At 34.0% G+C, this 21285-nt stretch overlaps 1 protein-coding gene across 3 annotated transcripts in view; it reads left to right on the forward strand.

The window, feature by feature from the left end:
- The first annotated feature begins 2875 nt into the window (after positions 1 to 2875).
- Positions 2876 to 21285, forward strand: part of LOC118734304 (small conductance calcium-activated potassium channel protein) — a 184141-nt gene continuing 165731 nt past the window's right edge. For 2 of the 3 annotated variants that reach the window (XM_036464026.1, XM_036464024.1), the window contains exon 1: positions 2876 to 2967. Coding sequence is in view for 1 of the 3 variants with exons in the window: in XM_036464024.1 (XP_036319917.1) it covers positions 2951 to 2967 (17 nt within the window). In the remaining 2 variants the exon portion in view is untranslated. Of the gene's footprint in view, positions 2974 to 21285 lie in introns of all 3 variants that reach the window. The other variant, XM_036464025.1, reaches the window with a different exon arrangement.

Consider the following 21285-nt stretch of genomic DNA (forward strand, 5'->3'; position numbering starts at 1 on the left):
TTTGATTTTTGTTTTGTTTTTTTTTGTGCTGACGACGTCACGCATTTTCTTCCACACAAAGTTACTGTGTTCGACAGTTTGTTTTGTATGGAAGAAAATAATAATAATAAAATAATAAGACAGTCGGCAAAAAAATAACTAAAAATCAACGCGAATTCTTAGCCCTTTCCTTACATAATAGTATATGGGGCGATCCATGCAAAAACTTCATGTGTTTGATTTGTTTCAAGTTTTTAGGATTGATGCATAAACATAAATAATAAATACATATGAAATTTGAGCTTGATTAATACATTTTTAAAAACCATGATACAAAAAAGAAGGTAGTTTCAATAAACATCTTCTGACGGATTATAAAATTTTTTGAAGTTTCATAAATTGTGAGTATTCTCAACGGCTTTGCCACTTTGATAATATTAAAACAATAAATCGGAGTATTTTCTTTCCCACATTTATACCAATTTAATAATATTTCAAATCAAAAATCATTACCAGTGCTTGGTAATTTTTTTACTTACGTGGTTCGCACCTTTTTTATTAAAAATATATAAAATATGTAATGTTAAAGGAGACTTCATTGAAATTGTTCTTATTATTTTATAACAAAAATCACGAGAGCATTATGTTGTTATTTTTTCATTTTCTTATTTTGATTGCAATCTTGCGATTTAAAAACCTAATTCTAAAGAATGCTCTTTCCAAATAAATCTTTTTATAATCGCCAATTCCGTGTGAATAAATTGTTCTCATAACTTAACATGCAAAACAAAAACTAATTGGGAAAAAATATTTTTGTTTTGCTTTATAATTTCGGGAATATTTGTTCACATGAAACTCGTGATTCGTGATGAAATTCGTGAAAATTTACTTTAAAATTTCTCATCAGATTTTGCAAAAAGTAGGCTTTGTGGTTAGCATATCACCATTAACTTCAACAAATTTCGAATTTAAAATTTCCAATGTATGCAAAAACTTGAATTCGGCTTGCGCAGACTGCCCTCCGATAAGCAATTAGCATAAGTATAACTTTTATCACTTTCTTCATCCGTTCTGAAACCTAGTTTCGTCAACCCAATTTTTGAGATTATGCATTAATTTTCAGGTTCATCATATTCGAAGTGGACTGATGAAATCTTCAGCTTAAAAAAAATATTACCGCTCGTGATCAGGTAGCATGAATTTACTGAAATGTCATAATTTTATTAAAAGTCAAATGTCAAAAGTCAACCTTCTTTTTTGTATCATGTTAAAAACTTTACAGTACAAAAACAAAAACAAATCAATTTAATAGTTTTCCAAATATCACGAGAACGGGGCGAGAAAAAATCTGAAAAAATCACACATACGCACACCAAAGTTCTCTATTAAAATAAATATTTTTAAAATTATTTTTTCTTGAAAAACTTTTAACATACACATTTTATGATAAAAAAATTGTTTCTGAAAATATGCCATCTCAAAAAATATTGAAAAAAATCACAATGGTAGCTTTGAGTATTGCGCAATATTTAAGTATAGTATTATGGGCTGCACTCTACAACTTCGGTGTGAAAAAAAATTCATAACTCAAATTATTGTAGAGGGCACCCCATACATAAAACTATACTTAAATATTGCGCAATACTCAGAGCTACCATTGTGATTTTTTCAATTTTTTTTGAGATGGCATATTTTCAAAAACTATTTTTTTTATTAAAAAAATTTGATGTTTGTAAATATTTCTTTTCGTAGAGAATATTGATGTGTGTAGTGTGATTTTTTTTTAATTTTTTCCCCGCCGCGTTCTCGAGATATTTGGAAAACTATTAAATTCATTTGTTTTTGTTTTTGTGCTGTAAAGTTTTTGAAAATGTATTAATCCAGCACAAATTTCATATTTATTTATTATTTATGTTTATGCATCAACCCTGAAAATTTGAAACAAATTAAACACATGAAGTGTGAACCCCGTCCGTTTTGGTATGGAACGCCCCAGATACATATGTACATTTTTAAAACGTGTTCCCGCGAACCCTGTGGAATAAAAAATTTAGGCACCAAAAAAAGTGGAAATGCAGTATTTTGGAAAAAAACGCAGTATCCATTTTTGGAATCCAAAAAAAAGTATTATACTGCCAAAGAAAGTATAGATACGAGAGTTATGTATGCATATTTCAGTTTTGAAAATATTTACATACATATGAATGGACATTAAAATGGTCCAAAAATGCAAGTGAAAAAGTAAAGTTGGAATTTGTATGCTCTCACCCCCTAGGATTTTTCTATACCGAAAAAATATACCCCTATTTTTTTATTTTGAAATCAAAAAATATTTAGAGGTCGCTAAAAGCGCCCAAAGTTTTACATGTATTTTATATGGGGAAAAACAACTTTTCGTGGAAATGGTATAGAATTCTTAAAAATCTATATTTTTCTATCGGAAAACTCTGCTTATCTGCAGGAGATTCCCAATAATAATACCCAATTGTTTATTTAACCATTTTTTCAATGGGGGGAGAAATAAAAAATCGTTAGTATTAAAAAATGGTTAAATAAACAATGGGTACTATTATTGAAAGTCTCCTGAAGAGAACAAGAGTTTTCCGATCGAAAAATATTTATTTTCAAGAATTCTATACCATTTCTACGAAAAGTTGCTTTTTTCCCATATAAAAATACGTGAAAAACTTTGAGCGCTTTGAGCGACCTCTAAATATTTTTTGATTTCAAAATGAAAAAATAGGGGTATACTTTAAAATAAATCTTATACATAGTTTGCATGTATGTCGCAAGAATTCTAAAACTCGTATTCCTCATACATATTTATTTATATTTGAACATGTACGCACATTCATAAATATGGAATAATTTGTGTTTTTCTTAACTTTTCAGGCATCGTTTTATTCGACAGCGTTAAAAACCTTAATATCTGTTTCGACTGTGATTCTTTTAGGTCTTATTGTAGCTTACCATGCTTTGGAAGTGCAGGTGAGAGTGAGTGCAAATTTAAATTCCTTTTCAGATGTTACAATCAGCGTCCTCAGCGTCATTGTCCTCGTAGTTACGTAATTCATGCATGCAAAAATGATGTTTGGCACCTATGGCATACAAGCTATTGTCTGTCACCAGATTGCACTGTTATTGACTTTGATTCAGGCTGCCCCAAACTTTATAACCCACGTTGATGTTTTCCTAATTCCTATGGCACCCGTTAGAAGTTTTCATAATCAAAAGTTTATTCCAGATCGGAAGAGCCCAATTTTAAAGAGTTCATATTACCTATAGAACGTACTATAAATGTAATCGAATTATAATAAAAATGAAAAACAATTACTCTCCCTTTTGTATTACTGCAATAAATGAACAGTTGTATTTCCAACATCTTTCAAAGTGCATACCTCACAGTTTCAATAAAAACCAGAATAATATGAGAAGTCCCAAAAATATACCACAACTTAAAATTTAAAATAAATCTTAAACTTCCTACGCAACTTACTTTTTCGTATGTAGGGTCAAGGTTGCGGAGTGAATTTTTCTTTTTTGAGAAAGTTCTTAGTGCAGAAGAAGTTCTTTTAATCAGAACTCACTACAAATAAAATATGAAGAAAGTACGTCTATTGATGTTTCGAAATCAAAAGAACAACGTAGCTTTAAAGCCAAATAAATATTAAAGTAAAAATGTTTTGAAAGATCTTTCCAGATTTTTCCTATTATACTCTTCGCATTCTCTATATAAATAGATTCGATAAATCCACTCTACGAGTTTCGAGTTTGAATTCGTAGTTAATCGCACTCGAAAACCAAGGATAGGTTCAGTGTGAGGTCTGATTACTGATTGACTAGGCTCATAAGATGCATGTATAAACTGACACAACATTTATAAAATATGTACATCCCAAACTTTGTTTTTACTAAAAGTATCATCATTTGTACATAGGTATTAGAGGCATATTTCCTGCATGTTTCTTAATAAGTATCAATTCCTCATACCTCCCTGTGTATATTTTATTTTTGTTTGCTACAATTGTCAGTTTTTAATTTCATTCTTCAAAACGATGTGTACCTAGGATATTCCACATTTGATGCATTCACAAAGCCTCAAAAACTATAAGTCAAATAGGTAAAACTTAAAAAATACCCCTGAGTAAAAATTCCTGAAGTGGCCCCCTCAATTTTCACAAAGTAACAAATATTGCAATAAGTATTTGCATTTCTTAGCTTGAGTATCCATAAATACATCAGCAAAATATTTCGCCAGTATTCGATTTTTATATATATATTTTTTTAAATTTAATATTTATGAACCTTATTTTTGTAATAATTATTGCGATCAAAGTTTTCATGTATGCATATTAAACGAAACCTATATATACCTAAGTTATTCGACACACTGAATGCGAATCCAAGGTCCGTTAGCCTCCACCACGTCAGGTTCGTGGTCAGTTGAAGGTCAAGTAGGGAAAAATTCTTGAATAAGCCTGGAAATTCATATATATGGGGCCTTGGCCTCGCTGAACCCGAATCCGAGGTCCGTTAACCTCCATAATGTCAGCTTCGAGGTCATTTAAGTGGTCAAATAGGACAAAAAATTTATTCAATAAAAATATAAAAAAAAATTGTTTTTGTTGTCGAATATGGAGGTCCCTTGATTCCTCAAAGTCATCTAGAGGTCAAATTCAGAAGAATTTTCAGGTTTATTCAATTTTTCCCTACTCGACCTTCAAATGACCACGAACTTGACTGATGGTGGCTAACGGACCTCGGATTCCTATTCAGCGTGTCCAGTAACACAGGTACATATAGGTTTCGTTTAATATGCATACACTGTTTTTTGTGAACGTGCGATATTAATACATAAATAGTGATTGGCATATGTTAAAAAATTTAATATCTACCATTGGGTTGCTCAAAAAATTTTTTTAACACATTAGCAAAAAATTTTGTGAGGAACATTTTGACACCAAAACGCGATACAAATTACAACGAGAAATTAAAAAAAAATTTTTATTTAAAAGAAATCATTCATAACACTGTAATACGCATTGATGACCACTTGGGTGGCCTTACTGTATCTGCTATATACTGCCCCCTCGTCATAAAATAACAGAAAAACAACTTAATGACTTTTTCCTAAAGTTTGGCAGTAAGTTTATTGTAGCACGAGATTACAATGCCAAGCACACATTCTGGGGATCTAGATTGATTACACCAAAGGGTAGAAATCTATATAAAGTAATCCAGAACAGAGGATTTGACGTCTTGTCTACTGGTCAGCCTACGTATTGGCCATCTGACCCCCAAAAAATACCCGATCCTATTGAATTTGGTGTAACAAAGGGTATTGCGCGACACCGAGTTAATACTGAAGCCTTATTTGATCTCTCTTCAGATCATTCACCCTGCCTCATAACATTATCAATGTTTATTAATTATGAAGAAAAACAAAAAAATCTTACAAATAAGCACACAAACTGGTTAAAATACAAAAAGTATGTCAGTTCGCACATTGACCCGCAAATTCCTATTCGGACCAAGAATGATATCGACAGGGCAGCTGAAAATTTCACTGACATAATAGTTAAGGCCGCAGAAATTGCAACACTAAATCTTTCTATTAAACATCGCAGTTCTTAACTTAATAAGTAACAAGTAATTTTTAGCAAAAAAAAACCGACTTCAACTCCCATATAAAAAAAAAAAATATATATATATATCTCATGATCCACTGATCGGATCTCAACCAGATTAGTATGGGACCACCTCTGAGACACTACCTTTCCGATGCAAAAAGAATTATCGAAATCGGTGGACCAAAGGTCCAAAGTTATGCGGTAACATACATAAAAAAAAAAAAAAATAAATAAAAATATTCCGACGAACTGATAACCTCCTCCTTTTTTGGGAGTCGGTTAAAAAGCGCAAATTAAGAAGGGAATGGCAAAGAATTCGCTCTCCTAAGCTTAAACAGGAGCTGAATGTGTGTACAAAGGAATTACGTATTTTGTTGCAAGCGGAAAAAGAAAGAAGTACGCAGTCGATACTTCAGTCCTTGTCTGCTTCGAAACAGACTAACTACTCCCTTTGGCGAACACTGAAGCATGCGAAGAGGCCCGTTCTTTGAGAAGCATCATTACGTACTCAGAAAGGAAGCTGGGCGAGGAATGATGAGGATAAAGCAAACGCTTTCGCCTGTCATCTTTCACAAGTCTTTAGACCCAATGAAGGCTCTCATCCATCCAATATTTCAATACCCCCCAGTAACCATACCACAAGTCCGCTTCGGGTTAAAAAGAAAGATTTAATTAACACCATTGTTAATGATATTCAGAAGAATAAAGCGCCTGGTTAAGATAGGATTACAGGTGAAATGATAAAGGAGCTTCCAAAAACTGCTACATTTTTTGTTACATATTTTTAATAACATGCTTAAGTTGGGGCACTTCCCCGACTTATGGAAACTTTCGGAAATAATTATGGTGCCAAAGCCAGGCAAAAAATCGACGGTAGTAAGTTTATATCGGCCGGTTAGCTTGATTTCTGTATTTTCCAAAAAATTTTAACACCTTCTATTGAAAAAAATACAACCATCACTAACAAGTACCCAAAAAATACCACCACATCAGTTTGGTTTTCGTGAAAAACATGACACCGTAGAACAAGTTCATAGAATTGTTTCTTGTATTAGAAAAGCCTTCGAAGGGAAGCAATACTGCACCGGTTTTGACAAAGTCTGGCATGATGGCCTTATATACAAACTAAAGGTTTCACTCCCTGCAAATACGCATGCAATTCTGGAAAGCTTTCTGCTGGGGAGAAACTTCAGAGTCAGGCAGAATTCTATTGGAACGGAAAGTCACCAATATATGCAGGTGTCCCTCAAGGCAGTGTTCTAGGACCCATAATAATAATAATAGATTGGCGCGTACACATATGTTAGTGTTTGGCCGAGCTTCTCCTCCGATTTGTGGTGTGCGCCTTGATGTTGTCACACAAAGAGGAGGGACCTACAGTTTTACGCCGACTCCGAACGGCGATTGTATTTTTATGAGAAGCTATTTTTCATGGCAGAAATACACTCGGAGGTTTGCCATTGCCTGCCGAGGGACGACCGCTGTTAAGAAAAAACCATTTTTCTATATTTTTTTCGATGTTGCTTTGACCAGGGCTTGAACCCAGGCGCAGCGGAGAGGAAGCGCGCACTGCTTACCATCTAGGACCCATATTGTACGTAATATACACTCGTGATTTGCCAACCGATGATAGTCTAACCATTTCAACGTTTGCTGATGACACAGCTATCCTAAGCAATAGTTCAGACCCTAAAGAGGCTTCTTACAAGCTGCAAGAATATTTGAAAAAGTGAGAGCTATGGCTAGGTTCTTGGAGGATAAAGGCTAACGAAAGCAAGTGTGTTCAGACAACATTTACTTTGAAGAAAGAAACTTGCCCAACACTAAAAATAAACAGCAAGGCTATACCACAAAAAGATAGTGTCAAATAACTTGGGATGAAACTAGATAGAAGACTTACCTGGAAAAAGCATAGAGAAAACAAAATTTCTCAAGCGAAACTAAAACAAGCAAGCCTTCTATGGGTTATAGGACAACAAGACAAATATATAACAAGATGTTGCTTTTTAATATGATGATTAAACCATGCTGGGCATATGGAGTCGGGCTTTGGGGCACAGCGTGCAATTCCATTTTGAACAGACTTCAAAGACTGCAGTCAAAAATTTTACACTCCATATGCGGAGCAACGTGGTACATAAAAAATACGAATATCCACGAAGATCTGAATGTAAATACGGTGCATGAGGATATAAGAGGGCTAAGCACCAGTTACTCGACTAGCGAGGGATCTTCTTAGCCCGAGATATGCAAGAAGACTAAAAATAAAGGATTTCTCCGATATTATCAAATGATGCGCAATATAATAAATTTCGTATCCGAAATATATTAATTTCGGCTCTGGAACTCGTCCTTTCAGACCGACTACCCAACACCAGTGTCAGTGCGGCCTATTGGATTGTAATTACTTAAATATAGAGCAGCGACGGCGCACAGTGTTTCGACTATATGGAGGCAGGTAGATAAAAGTCGTGGTGACAGTTGATAAAAAAAACCAGTTGGACTTAGAGACGTAAAAGTAAAAGCCATAAATACCGACTAATCAGTTTAGTTGCCTTTGGCGATTAACCCATTAAAGAAAGTGTTTGTTTATCAACTGTAATCAATTATTTAAACGTCGTGGAATATACAGGTGAAGGTATTTATCATTTATTTGGTACTTTCCTATTTTCTTACCAAAAAATTTACTTTGAAATGTAGATGCTAAAGATTATTAGTAAAAAAAGTGTGAGTACCGGTCCGTCAGGTCTTGAAATCAGACGAATGTTTTAGAGAATTTTTTGTAGTTTTCGAATATAAAATTTGATCTTTCCCCGCGACTTTTCAAATATGTGTAAACTTTGATTTTCTTAATTTTTGATTTTCAGCTTCTTTTTGCATAATTTCGCGAAAAGAATTTTTCGAACAACGAAAAAATCTCACAAAGAAATGGAAAAAAGCAAGTATTTACACCTAAGTCATTTTATAGTATAACCTTTGTTTTCTGAGAGTGGAAAGCAGTGGACTGCGCCCACATTTTTTGTTAGCTTTGAACGTTATAGTGACCCAATCTTCCCCATATTTTATATTTAAGTTTTTGTAATAAAATAAAGAGTACAAATTAAATTTCATGGAAATCGGATGAAATTTAATTTTTCCACCCACGAGAGTAGAGGGCGTGGCAATTATTCCATCTATACAAAATTTCATAATTCTCTATTTCTAAGTAAAACTAGAGCACATGTCAAGTTTCAGTGAAATCGGTGCAGGTGTACTATTATTTCCACCTGCCTTCTTATAGTCGAAACACTGTGCGGCGTGGCGTGGAAACTAGTCCTTTCCACCCGCCCAGGCAGTGCGGCTCTGGAACTCGTCCTTTCAGACCGCCTGCCCAGCACGATATCCGGCGATCCTGCTGCTCGGAATCTTGTCCATTCCGACAGCCGCAACAACTGTAATAAATATATATGTATGAAAAAATAAATAATCACTGCCGCAGAAATTCTAAATTTAATGGTAGTTTGTAAGATTTGAAAACTTATTGTTAGTTTCGAAAGAAAGATTCAATAAATAAATACACATTATACAAAAATTAAAAAATAAAGTTTTAAAAAAGTTTGAAAAAATAAAAATTGTTAAAAAAAATTTCTAGCATCTTTTAGAAAACTATTTTTTTTACGTACTCACAAAGTTTCATGAAAATCGCATGAAAACTTTGGTCGCAATAATTATTACAAAAATAAGGCCCATAAATATTAAATAAAGAAAAATATATTTAAAACAAGTAAGAAAGTCTAAGTTCGGGCGGAGCCGAACATTAAATACCCGGCGCAAACATTAAATATATGTTTTTTCACCTTTCCGAAACCTACCGCTAGATGGTAAGCCAGGGTGTATCAATTTTGAGTAAATTAGCGTCCTTCAATTTCGAAATATTCAAGTTTCAAGCATTTCTGAAATTTACCGTTATTTGAAAAGCGGCTGTAATTTTAGTCCGATTTCAATAATTTTCAACTCTTTGCTTTCATGTGGCAAGCACAATAACCACACCGAGTTTGGTACAAATTGGTAGAACGGTTACCGATATACATATATGTGATCATAAGTGGACGGTGCCCCGCCCATTTTCCAAAATTTTACCATAAACGTATTTCTTGGTAAAGAATTGTTGCAAGCATCAATTTTGAATAAATTAGCTTATTATTTACTGATTTATCGAAGATTTTGTATTTCTCTAAATTACCGTTATATGGGATGTGGGCGTGGTTATCGTCCAATTTTAAAAATTTTCGACGATTTTGTATGCTGTACCAAGGCCAACAACTGTACCAAGTTTGGAAGAAATTGGTGCAGCGGTTCCTAAGATATACACATGTAACCATAAGTGGGCGTGGCTACGCCCATTTTCCAAAAATGTATAACATTCTTATTTTTCGTCTAAAAATTATTGTAAATATCAATTTTGAGTGAATTATCTTCAGTAGTTACTAAAATATCGCAATTTTCGTATTTCTGGAAATTACCGTTATATGGGAAGTGGGCGTGGTTACAGTCCGATTTCGCCCATTTCCAATACCAACCTACCTTGGATTAAGGGAAACCTACATAGCAAATTTCGTTGAGATATCTCAATTTTTGCTCGAGTTATCGTGTACACGGACAGACGGACAGACGGACGGACAGACAGAGATGGCTTAATCGATTTCTTTTTTCGTCCTGATCATTTATGTATACATTTGTCTATATCTATCTCGATTCGTTTTGGCTGTTACAAACAACCGTTATGTGAACAAAATTAATATACCCTTGTGCACAAGTGCGCTCGGGTATAAAAAATCGAATACTGGCGAAATAGGTGGCGAAATATGGATACTCAAGCTAAGAAATGCAAATAATTATTGCAATATTCGTTACTTTGTGAAAATTGAGGGGGTCAATTCAGGAATTTTTACTCCGCTATAAAACTTCATACATATGTATGTTATGCAGTTAATATTTATATACATATCTAAAACATACTATTCATTCAGAGTTTTGCATTTTAATTCAGTTTTCGGATCAAGACAACAATTAAAGTTTTAAATTCTCCTAATATTTTTGGATTTTAAGACTTTACTACTCGTCTCAAGAAAGTTTTAGTTTTGCAATTAGTACTATATATGTATATATGTATGGTTCTCTATTAAGTTTTTAATGCGAATTTATAAATTTCAGCCAAGCCAAAATAAATTAGTAGTAAAGGTTGTAAAATCTTTGTTGTAAATATCGATAGATTTTATTAGATGAAAACGCTATTCAAACAGATACACACTGATAAAAGAATTCCTTTAGAACGGAACGTCAACTAAATATATTTCCCTGAGCACATAATTGGCTATAGTTAAAAAAGCGTGTGGTGAGGGAAAAACTTACGTTATGTACAAAAAAGGAGGAGGTTGTCAGTTCGTCGGAATATTTTTTTTTTTTTTTTATGTATGTTACCGCATAACTTTGGACCACGTCAACCGATTGCGATCTTTTTGCATCGGAAAGGTAGTGTCTCAGAGGTGGTCCCATACTAATCTGGTTAAGATCGGATCAGTGGATCATGAGATATATATATGTATATATTTTTTATATGAGAGTTTAAGTCGGTTTTTTTTTTTGGTAGAATTATCGAAATCGGTTGACGTGGTCCAAAGTTATGCGGTAACATACATAAAAAAAAAAAAAAAAAAAAAAATATTTCGACGAACTGATAACCTCCTCCTTTTTTGGAAGTCGGTTAAAAAGAACGGTTGTACTGAAAAAAAGTCGTCCGACATGTTCCGCCCAGCCGTTTACGTTGTCCGTTGGATTGATTTGATATTTCATCGTTTTGCTTTTGCTATTTGCTTTTATTTATTTCCCCTAGGGTGATTGACTCGGTTTTTCCAAACCGATTTCCGTCGGTTTTTTCGAATATCTATAGGTGGTTTTTTTGAAATCTTGAATTTTCGAATATCGAATAAACCGGATTTTTATATCGATCAAACCGGTTTTTTTTCATTTTATAGAAATCTTAACCTCACAAAAAAGTTTCGAGTTTTTCGAAGTTTTCAAGGTTTTTCCTAGTTTAAGAGAACCCCCTAAATAATTTAAAATTTAAATCCTAAGTTATTTGGGGATGAACAGTTTATGATAGTTATATGATTCCAATAAATGAAAGTTTGGAGCTTAAACGTTTTCTACGTGTTTGGCCGAGCTTTTCCTCCAATTCGTGTTCTGCTTCTTTTTACGCTTTTACTACACCTACGGAGAAGTACACCCGGAGGTTTGCCATTGCCTGCCGAGGGGTAGCCGCTATTTGTAAACACTTTTTTTATGTTGCTGGGACCAGAAATTGAACCATGGGCCTCCGAGCGGCAGTAGGCACATATATGACTCGGCTACGGCGACAAGAACACCACTCAAATCCAAAAAAAGTCACAAAAAATTAAATAATTTAATAAAAGCTAGCTTTACTTTTAATAGTTTTATTGTAATTTTTGGTGCTGACTTCATACCAACTTAAGCATTTGCACTGCATGAAAACTTTGTAAAATAAAAGCGGCGCCGCGATTAGAAAAATCTTTTTATTTATTTAGATGTTGCGTGAAGCAGGGCTCGAAACCAGATCCTATGGAGCGATAACACCCACTTCTAACCTCTCTGCCACTGCGTCCGCGCCCTGAACTTCAATACTTACTTTCCATTGTAAATTCCTAACACAGCTACATATCGCGCATTTGCTGCAAGAGTGTCATGTTCCAAAAAATCAAAAACTCGGGGAAAACATCTTTAAAGTTATAGCTTGGAATCCAGCTCTCAAGAAAAATTATTTCTGTTGCTTGAAAAAGTACTTTGCTTTTACTGTAAATTTTCTTGAAGAAATAAATACATTACATATATATACAATACATACATATTCAGACAACGATATGGACATAGTGCAGCGAATTAAAATACAGCGGCTCCGCTGGCTTGGTCATGTCGTTCGAATGGACACCGACGCTCCAGCTCTGAAAGTATTCAACTCGGAACCCGCTGGTGGTAGCAGAGGAAGAGGGAGGCCCCCACTGCGAAGGAAAGATCAGGTGGAGAAGGACTTGGCTTCACTTGGCGTTTCCAATTGGCGTCAGTTGGCACAGAGGAGAAACGACTGGCGTGCTTTGCTGAACTCGGCCAAAATCGCTTAGGCGGTTACAGCGCCAAAAAAGAGAAGAAGAAGATACATATCGTCGTTTAAAGTGCAAAACCGCGTATCAACAAAATGCAAAACCGCGTATCAGCAACATGCAAAACCGCGTAAGTGAGCCTGCATAAATTATTTTATGGAGAGTAAAAACACTCATATATCAAAATAGTTCTATTTTTATAAAGCAATCGCATTTCTGGCTAGTATATTGCAGGACGAATGGATAAGGACTGAGCCAAGAGCTTGTGTGAGCAAATCCAATTTTTCTCAGCAAATGTCAGTTACGCGGTTTTGCAGAATGACGATACGCGGTTTTGTACTTTAAACGACGATATGTATACAAGCATTTTTTTCTTGCGAGCTGAAAACCTATTTAAGAAATTTTGATAGAATGGAAAGTTTCTTTTCCATTTCTTGAGTTTAATTTTAAATAGTTTTTTCGTTTTCCTTGAGAGCTGGAAACAGCCGTTATGAATTTACACTCAAAATGATATGTATATATTTTATTATAGTGAGCTACTGGTAATCGGTACAGCTATGAAATATCTTTATTATATTTATTTTTTATTTTTTTTTGATTATGACACTCTAGCACCAAATGTGCGATATGTATATTAACAAACACAAATGTAAATTGCAAAGAACAAAGTAAAATAAATAAAAAAAAAACTCTTTAATATACAACGCTTTTATAAATGGACTAAAAATTTTAAAATAATATTTCTCAGTCCCATAGAATTTGTTTTAATAACTTTTAATTTTGAAATTTTAGCAAAAGTCATTATAACCCATTTATGAGATTGAAAGCGAAAAACGTTGAGCGCATTAGATTTTATTGACAATAGTCAAACTACTTAACATAGACCTAAAATTTCTACAGAGAAATTTACAAATTTGAGGTCGATTTTAAGCGGTCCTTATTCATATATCCACATTCATATATATATTACCCTTCATATCAATTCAGGTCTATTACATGCGCCCCACGCTTTTCATTTTCATTCTCATAAATGGTTTATAAAGACTTTTGCTAAAATTTCAAAATCAAAAGTTACCAAAACAAATTCTATGGGACTGAGTAATATTATTTTAAAATTTTTAGTCCATTTATAAAAGCGTTGTATATTCAAAAGCTGTTTTTTATATTATTTATTTTCTACTTTTTAGTCTTGTCTATATAAAATTTTGCAATAGATGTTAAAATAATTCAACTTGCAGTGAAAAGAGAACAGAAGACAATGCAAGCAAAATGTTGTTTGCTCACGTTTAGTATAAACATACATATGTACATACATACACCTAGCAGCAGTTAATTTCATTTAAAGAAATGGCGTGTCGTCCATTTCCGCTGTAGCGTATGTAAATAGTGCATATATTTAGGCGCAATATTTAACTTCTCCGGGCGGGGGCGACATCTAGAGTCTTCTATTTGTATCTCTTTGATATGATGCCTACAACGAGTTCGATATCTAGACTAGGTTGATATCTAGAATTTGCCATAAATAGCTTTGCGAGATTTATAGTATAAATGGTAGTCTGGACACACAACATTGCAAGAGACTGGACACACAACATTGCAAGTGTCTGAACACACAACATTGCAAGTTGATAAAAGCGTTGAAATTTATAATTACGGGAATGAAGGAGTCTGGTCACAAGACTGGCTAGAAGAAAGCGACCAGTTCATTCCATATATATGTAGAGATCAACTGTAATACCACAAGCTCCTATTGGAACAGTTCCCGGAGTATAATCAGATTTGTACGCGCATAGTTAATACTATTTATAAGCAGTAGATAATCCGTGTATAACTTATTTTGGAGATTACCTTTTTCCTTTCAAAGGTAGATATTAATTATTTTTCACGTTGAAGAACTCGTAGGTATGAGCCACGTTCATGTAATGTCCGTTATGTACCTAAAGGACAGGAACTAAGCTGTTTAAATCGCCATTAAGCGCCCAATACGTAAATGCAAACAGAAACCCAAATTCAATTAATCTTTCCTTCTGCTTCTGGTAATATTCTTTTCAAACTAAAATTTTTGATAAGAATAAGTACGAGCTTAAAGACGTATAATTATTTAGAAAAGTTTCGAAACCCACCGATTTCGAAAAAGGTTAACGTTTGACTTCACAAAACTGAGATTATAAGGACTATGAAATTTTAAAAACAATTAATAGCAAAAGTAATGCCGTCTACACTCTCTTGCGGAATCCTAAAGGAAGAAATGAGGTCTTGAGAGAAAGAAGTGGCCTAACCTAAACATTTTTTTTGTACTTACCTACTTAAAAAAGGTACAGAACTACATAGTGTACCATCAAATTAAGGTACATATAAGCAATTTTTATATTAAAATTTATCACATTTGAAACTGCTTTAAAAAATAAGTACAAAAAAAATGTTTGGGTTGGGCCAATTCTGTTCTTATGGGCTTAAATATGAAATGGACGCTAAGAACCTAAACGGGAGATATTTTTTGGAGTAAAAGGCGAAACAATATATATGTAAGTTAAAAAATTCGGCCCTACTTTTCACAGAAATGCCAATGCATAAGTATAAAAAGGAGTCGACAACGATGTTTAATGGGGAATTTGCGCTAACCAGGGACAGTGAAAACGGCCCTAATGTGTCTTAAATAATTGTTAAAATAGCCTGAAAAGAAAACCAGCTTACTTTCTGTCAAAAATTATAATAAGGTCCTTAATTTCTAAAGCATCGCCGAAAAACTTTGCTTAAATATGCCAAAAACCGTAATGGAGGAGTTTGGCTTCAGGAAACACTTAAACATTTTCTTTTGATCCCTTTAACCTTCATTTCCTTTTTGACCTATATAGGTATATTATATAACAGTATGAAATATTGCATTTGACTTTCTGCTTAGATTTATAAGGTGCTTAATGCGGTTTTACGGCTATCCAAAAACAGTACTCTATGTAGTTACAAAATGTACTTCACCATATACATTTACATATATGTTTTTGCTTATTTATACTGACTATGCATATATGTATGTATATATGTACATTAGAGTGGTCCAAAAAAATAAAGTCGGAATTTTAATGCCGTCACCCCCTAGGATTGTTCTATACCGAAAAAAATATACCCTTATTTTTTTTATTTTGAAATCAAAAAATATTTAGGGAGTGCTCAAAGCGCTCAAAGTTTTCCATATAGGGGCATATTTTTTGGTATAGAGCAATCCTAGGGGGTGGCGGCATTAAAATTCCGACTTTACCTTTTCACACTTTCATTTCCATTATTTTTTGATCTATATTATGTTTACAATTCATTGAGTAAATCATTTGCTAAATCACAATTGCGTTTCCATGAAATAATTTTTAGAAACCCTTCTCATACCTACTTAATGTAAATCCTGTATATATTTCTAATACTGACCTTTTATTATACTTTGCAGAATTCAGTAAGTAAATATAAAAGTTTTGTAATACATACTATTTGTGAGTAAGTTCTTGATGGTAGATTAGCTGAAGCTTAATATGAACTATAGCGCAATGTATACAAAAGTAATTATAAAATATAAGTAGCTAAAGTTAAAGGTGATTAATTTCGCAAAGCATTGTACAGTAACTATATTTCATTCATTGAAATATTTATCTTGCATTGTATTAAACTTATATAGAGGTATTTTAATGTCCACACATATATATATATTCTAGTAAATTGTGAATATTCATACCTACACAAAAGTTTCATTAAAAGCTTTGCTTTAACACAGGATTACTCATGAAATGGACCCTGTAGAAAATTCTTTTATAATCACGTTTTTTGTTTCTTGTTGTAAATAGTTATTGGAAAAATGTCTCTCCTTCTAAAAGTGAGAAAAAATAAATCTTGAACTTATCAATCCATCCAATAAGTGTTACAAGTGGTAGAAGATTACTTCAAAAGGATCAATCACACACATAAAGCCAACGTCCAAGATTTGCGTTCAAAACTAAATTTCCTATAAAATTTCGTTTTAAATGTTTTTCAATTTCGTTAACTTTCGAGAATGCTGGATAACGATCTATTTCATGAAAAAAAGTGAAAGACCCACGATAACAGAAAAAATTTAACTTCTTAAGAATTAAGAATCGAATGAGTTATTTTCCAAACAAAAGTTTAGCGTGGATACGATCATGCAGCCTACACTTAACATCTTTGTGATGCATCAAAATATTTTATTATACTCACTTTTTATGTATGTATTTACAATTTACGCGAATGTAAGTAGAAGAGAGAAATATATTTAGCTGAATTTTTACTGGGTGTATGAGAAAATAGTTGGCTAAATATCAACACAACATTTGGTAACTATATCCAAATCGTGTGTTGAAAGAAACTTATTTAGTTGACGTAAATAAACTCTTTTCTCGGTGTACAACCATTTTTTAGTCTTTGAAATTGATGGTCATAGTATTCACCAAGCATTTCCTTGGAAAAATAACGCTAGGTCGATATACTCGTGCATTTGAAAAATCACATTTATGGGCGGATAACAAAACCAGCAATAAATTGCCGAAACACTACATTCTGGAAAAATTTTTAAGATTACACTTTAATTTTCTACTTAGTGAAGGTTACAATCCTTAAAAAAGGTGTTCTCTGTAAAATGTGTTCAGCCCCTCTTCTTCGGCAACACAGAAAGGAGAATTCTACTTAGTAGGGGTTATAAACCCTAAGCCCGGCCGAAGGCCGCCTACGCTTAAAGGTGTTCTCTGCAAAAGGCCTTCAGCCCCTCTTCTTCGGCAACACAGAAAGGAGAATTCTACTTAGTGAGGGTTGTAATATTTATAAAACCAATAGGGCTGCTAAAAAAAAGGGGGGGGAGTATATCTGAAGTCAGGGGGTCGTCCTCATCACCCTTTTTCTGGAATTTGCAGTCCGCATACTAAAATTTTCCCTAATTAACCCTTCGGAGAGAACGCCGCGGCAAATTAGCCGCAAAAGTTTTAAATTGTGGTTTTAAATACTAATTGTAGTAGCCGGCCACTGCCACTTAGTGATTGTAACTTTTGAGAAGCATCCAGGGTTGCCAGGTGTCCGGTTTTTGACCGGATAGTCCGGGTAATATTTAAAACAAAAACCGGACTATGGAGTGTCCGGTTTTTTCTTATTCGAGAAGCAAAGTCTCAAAAATCTGAAAATTCATACGAAGTACTCGTATGTTTTAAAAGTGACGCCGCAACTTTATGAAATAGCCGGCGCAAACTGTTTTGTAACGGATTGGTGGCAAGTGTATTAATTTGCTCAGTCGATACTTTTAAGTATTGATCGATACCGATTTAAAGAGACCATACAACAGCCTAAAATATGGAAGCTCAAGGGAGCATCACCTAAAAAAAGTGAAATGTAGGGGAGAGAATTAAGCTTTTAATGCTGAGTAAAATGATGAATTTATGTATATACATTTCCCGTATAGGTGTTGTGACAGTTACAGAGTGCGGACATAGAGTTCATTTAAGTTTTATTTAAAACAATTGCTCCAGGTTGTTTGTATCTAAACGATCTCGTCGCTCGATTAATATACGCCCGATTTTTGAAAACACGCGTACGCTTGCAACGGACCTCGATACAATGCAAAGGAACTCTTTTTTTATCGCAAATATTATCAGTGCAGTAATTTTTTCTATTCCTGTGCCTATCGCAGGTGTAGAACGAAATTTTACCGCTATGCAATTCATATGGACAGATGAAAGAAACTGCCTCGACGTATCCATCACGCGAAGTGAGATTTGTATTTGGTTAAACGCTCCTTATTCTTGCTCAGAATTTAAGAAAATAGATTAATGTAACAACATTCGTAATATGAACTAAATCGGATAAATGTGGGTTATTCAAATATCTCAATTCCTGCACCACCTAGCAGATACCTTTTCTTGTATTGCATTGTCACGAGAACCAAGCGCGTGTGGCAAATTTCAGCTCGATAGCTTCAGTGGTTGCGAAATTCCAGGACATACATATGTACAAGGGAAATTCAATAAAAGCTTGTAAAAACAAATATTAGAAAAAAAAGTTATTTAACGCTGTAACTTCAAATGAAAAATACATATGTACATATTTGTAAAAGTTGAAAGTTATAAAATTATGAATCACACAAGGCGGGTTGGGTTAAAAACATTAGCACTTCACTAGAAGAGATATCCTGGAATGGGTTGAAAATACAGCCCACTTCAAGATAGAAATTAGTTCATGGTTTAAACCATGGAATTTTATCTTTTGTAGGATTATTTCAAATTCTCTTCCAGAGAATTGTAAAAGTTTTACCGATCAAAATAAATGCGATGTTTTTAATGTATTTTTCGTGTTTTGTGAATTTGTTTGTTGTCGAAGGAACACTTTTAAGACTGGTTTGCACTATGCCATATTTAGACGCTAAAATATATGGACATATTTTGATACAACTTCATCTCTTTTATCCATACCCTCACCAATGTTGTTATGAAAACAAGCCTTTATGATAATATGCTGTTTAAGCACACACATATATACCGCCACCTCTTCTCCATCCCCCCATTCATTCTCTCGCCAAACGAAACGTGTCTGGTTTTATTGAGCTTCTGACCTGGCAACCCTGGATGCAGCATGGTTCACAGTTAGTCGTTACTTGCTGCGTTATATCGTTCAGTTGCTATTGGTATTAACTCAACTTAAAACTCAAAAGCAGAATAAAGTATTAATATCAAATAAAAGGTAATATTTTGTACTTTCTAAATAATATAAATTTCCTTAGCATTAATTATGCACTTTTTTTCAAAAAGGTTATTTATGAAAAAAAAAATGTTGTTATTTTTCCTTAAAAATATAAAAAAAACATATACATTTTGTACATCAATTGAAAGATAGATTAGTTATCTTTATTTTTACATCATTAAATTTTTAATCGGTCGGCCTAATTTTACTTGGCAAAATGAATTATGCCCTCGCGGCCTAGTTTCATTTTTGGATCGCGGTCTTAATACACGCGGCCATAATTCACGGAGCCACTGCGCCCCTGCGCCGACGCCGCAAATGTATTTTAAGCTCTCGTATGGTGAAAAATGTCATTGTTATTGTTATGACCTACTGAGTACGCGACAACGGCGAAACAATGTTTATATCGCACGCTTAATAATATAGAGATGTAATTCAAAATTTACGTTTTTGGAGATGTCATCATACAATTAATAAACTTGATAATGAGAATATGTTCAGCCTAACAGATGACAAAACTTCCAAAAACTGGCGAAGATATGATTCTTTCCATCTGTCTTTTGGTATACCAACTGTATGAATTTATGAAACTTTGATTGCGTTTTCCACAAAATTGAAATTTTGAAATAATTCTGTATATTATTAAACGTGCGATATTGTGTTTTAGGCGCAGTAATTGTGACAATAGTCATACGATGAATTTTGTAAGTTTGTGGGAATAGGGCGGTTAGTCAATGAAATTACATGTGCGGCGTTGGCACTGAGAGTATTCGCTTAACAAAACTGAGAACCCTTGTTTGAAGTGACAAATCGCTTTTTATACCCTTTCGGGTATAAGGGGAACAATTAGTCTCTTCACAGGACATATTCGAACAAAAGCGAACAGTTCATTCAATATGAAGAGATCAAAAGTGGTATTAGTCGCATGTTCCTTTGCGATTGCATCCAGAGTCATCCCGGATTAGTCGCATTTTTTGCAGGGCTAATACTGCCACGAGTTCTGACTTTAACAATTATAGGAAGGTTTCGTAACAAAAATTACATTTCCCTTGTTGTTATGCACACATTGAAACGTACAAAAGTGTGCAAAAGCTAATTTTATATTCGCCACCAGCGATATATTTCAATAGTGTCCTATCTCAAAAAAGCAAAACTCGAGTTTATAACTTTCATATCGGTGGTCCTCTGCAATAACGGCACAACTCAAAAATTCATGTTTTTGAATTATATAGCGTTATGTTAGTGTTTGGCCGAGCTTCCCCTCCGATTTGTGGCGTGTGCTTTGATATTGTTACACAAAGGGGAGCGGCCTACAGTTTTACGCCGACTTCAAACGGCGATTATATTTTTATGAGAAGCTGTTTTTCATGGCAGAAATACACTCGGAGGTTTGCCATTGCCTGCCGAGGGGCGACCAGTGTTAAGAAAAATCCTTTTTTCTATATTTTTTTTGCGAAGTTGCTTCGACCAGGGCTTGAACCCAAGCCCTGCGGAGTGGTAGCACGCTCTGCTAACCACTACACCACAGTTTTGTAGGTTTATAAATAACAATATTTTTTTTGTGGCAAATCGACATATGCTTAGTTATTACCAGGGTTCGGAAATATTCATATATGAACGTTCGCGTACATACATTTATGATTTTATACGCGAACGTGAACGTATCAAATATTCTCTATTGATCCTCCTTCGCGAACAAGAAGCATAAAACAAGACGTATATTAACCTGTTGGGTATTTAGTTGCTAATTAGTTGCTAATTAGTTACACTATTCCCGATTTAGTTGCTCATTACGTTTAAAAGAT

This window comes from Rhagoletis pomonella, unplaced genomic scaffold, assembly GCF_013731165.1.
Source record: "Rhagoletis pomonella isolate Grant_MI unplaced genomic scaffold, Rhpom_1.0 Rhpom_scaffold_00002, whole genome shotgun sequence".
In the NCBI taxonomy this organism is placed as follows: Eukaryota; Metazoa; Arthropoda; class Insecta; order Diptera; family Tephritidae; genus Rhagoletis; species Rhagoletis pomonella.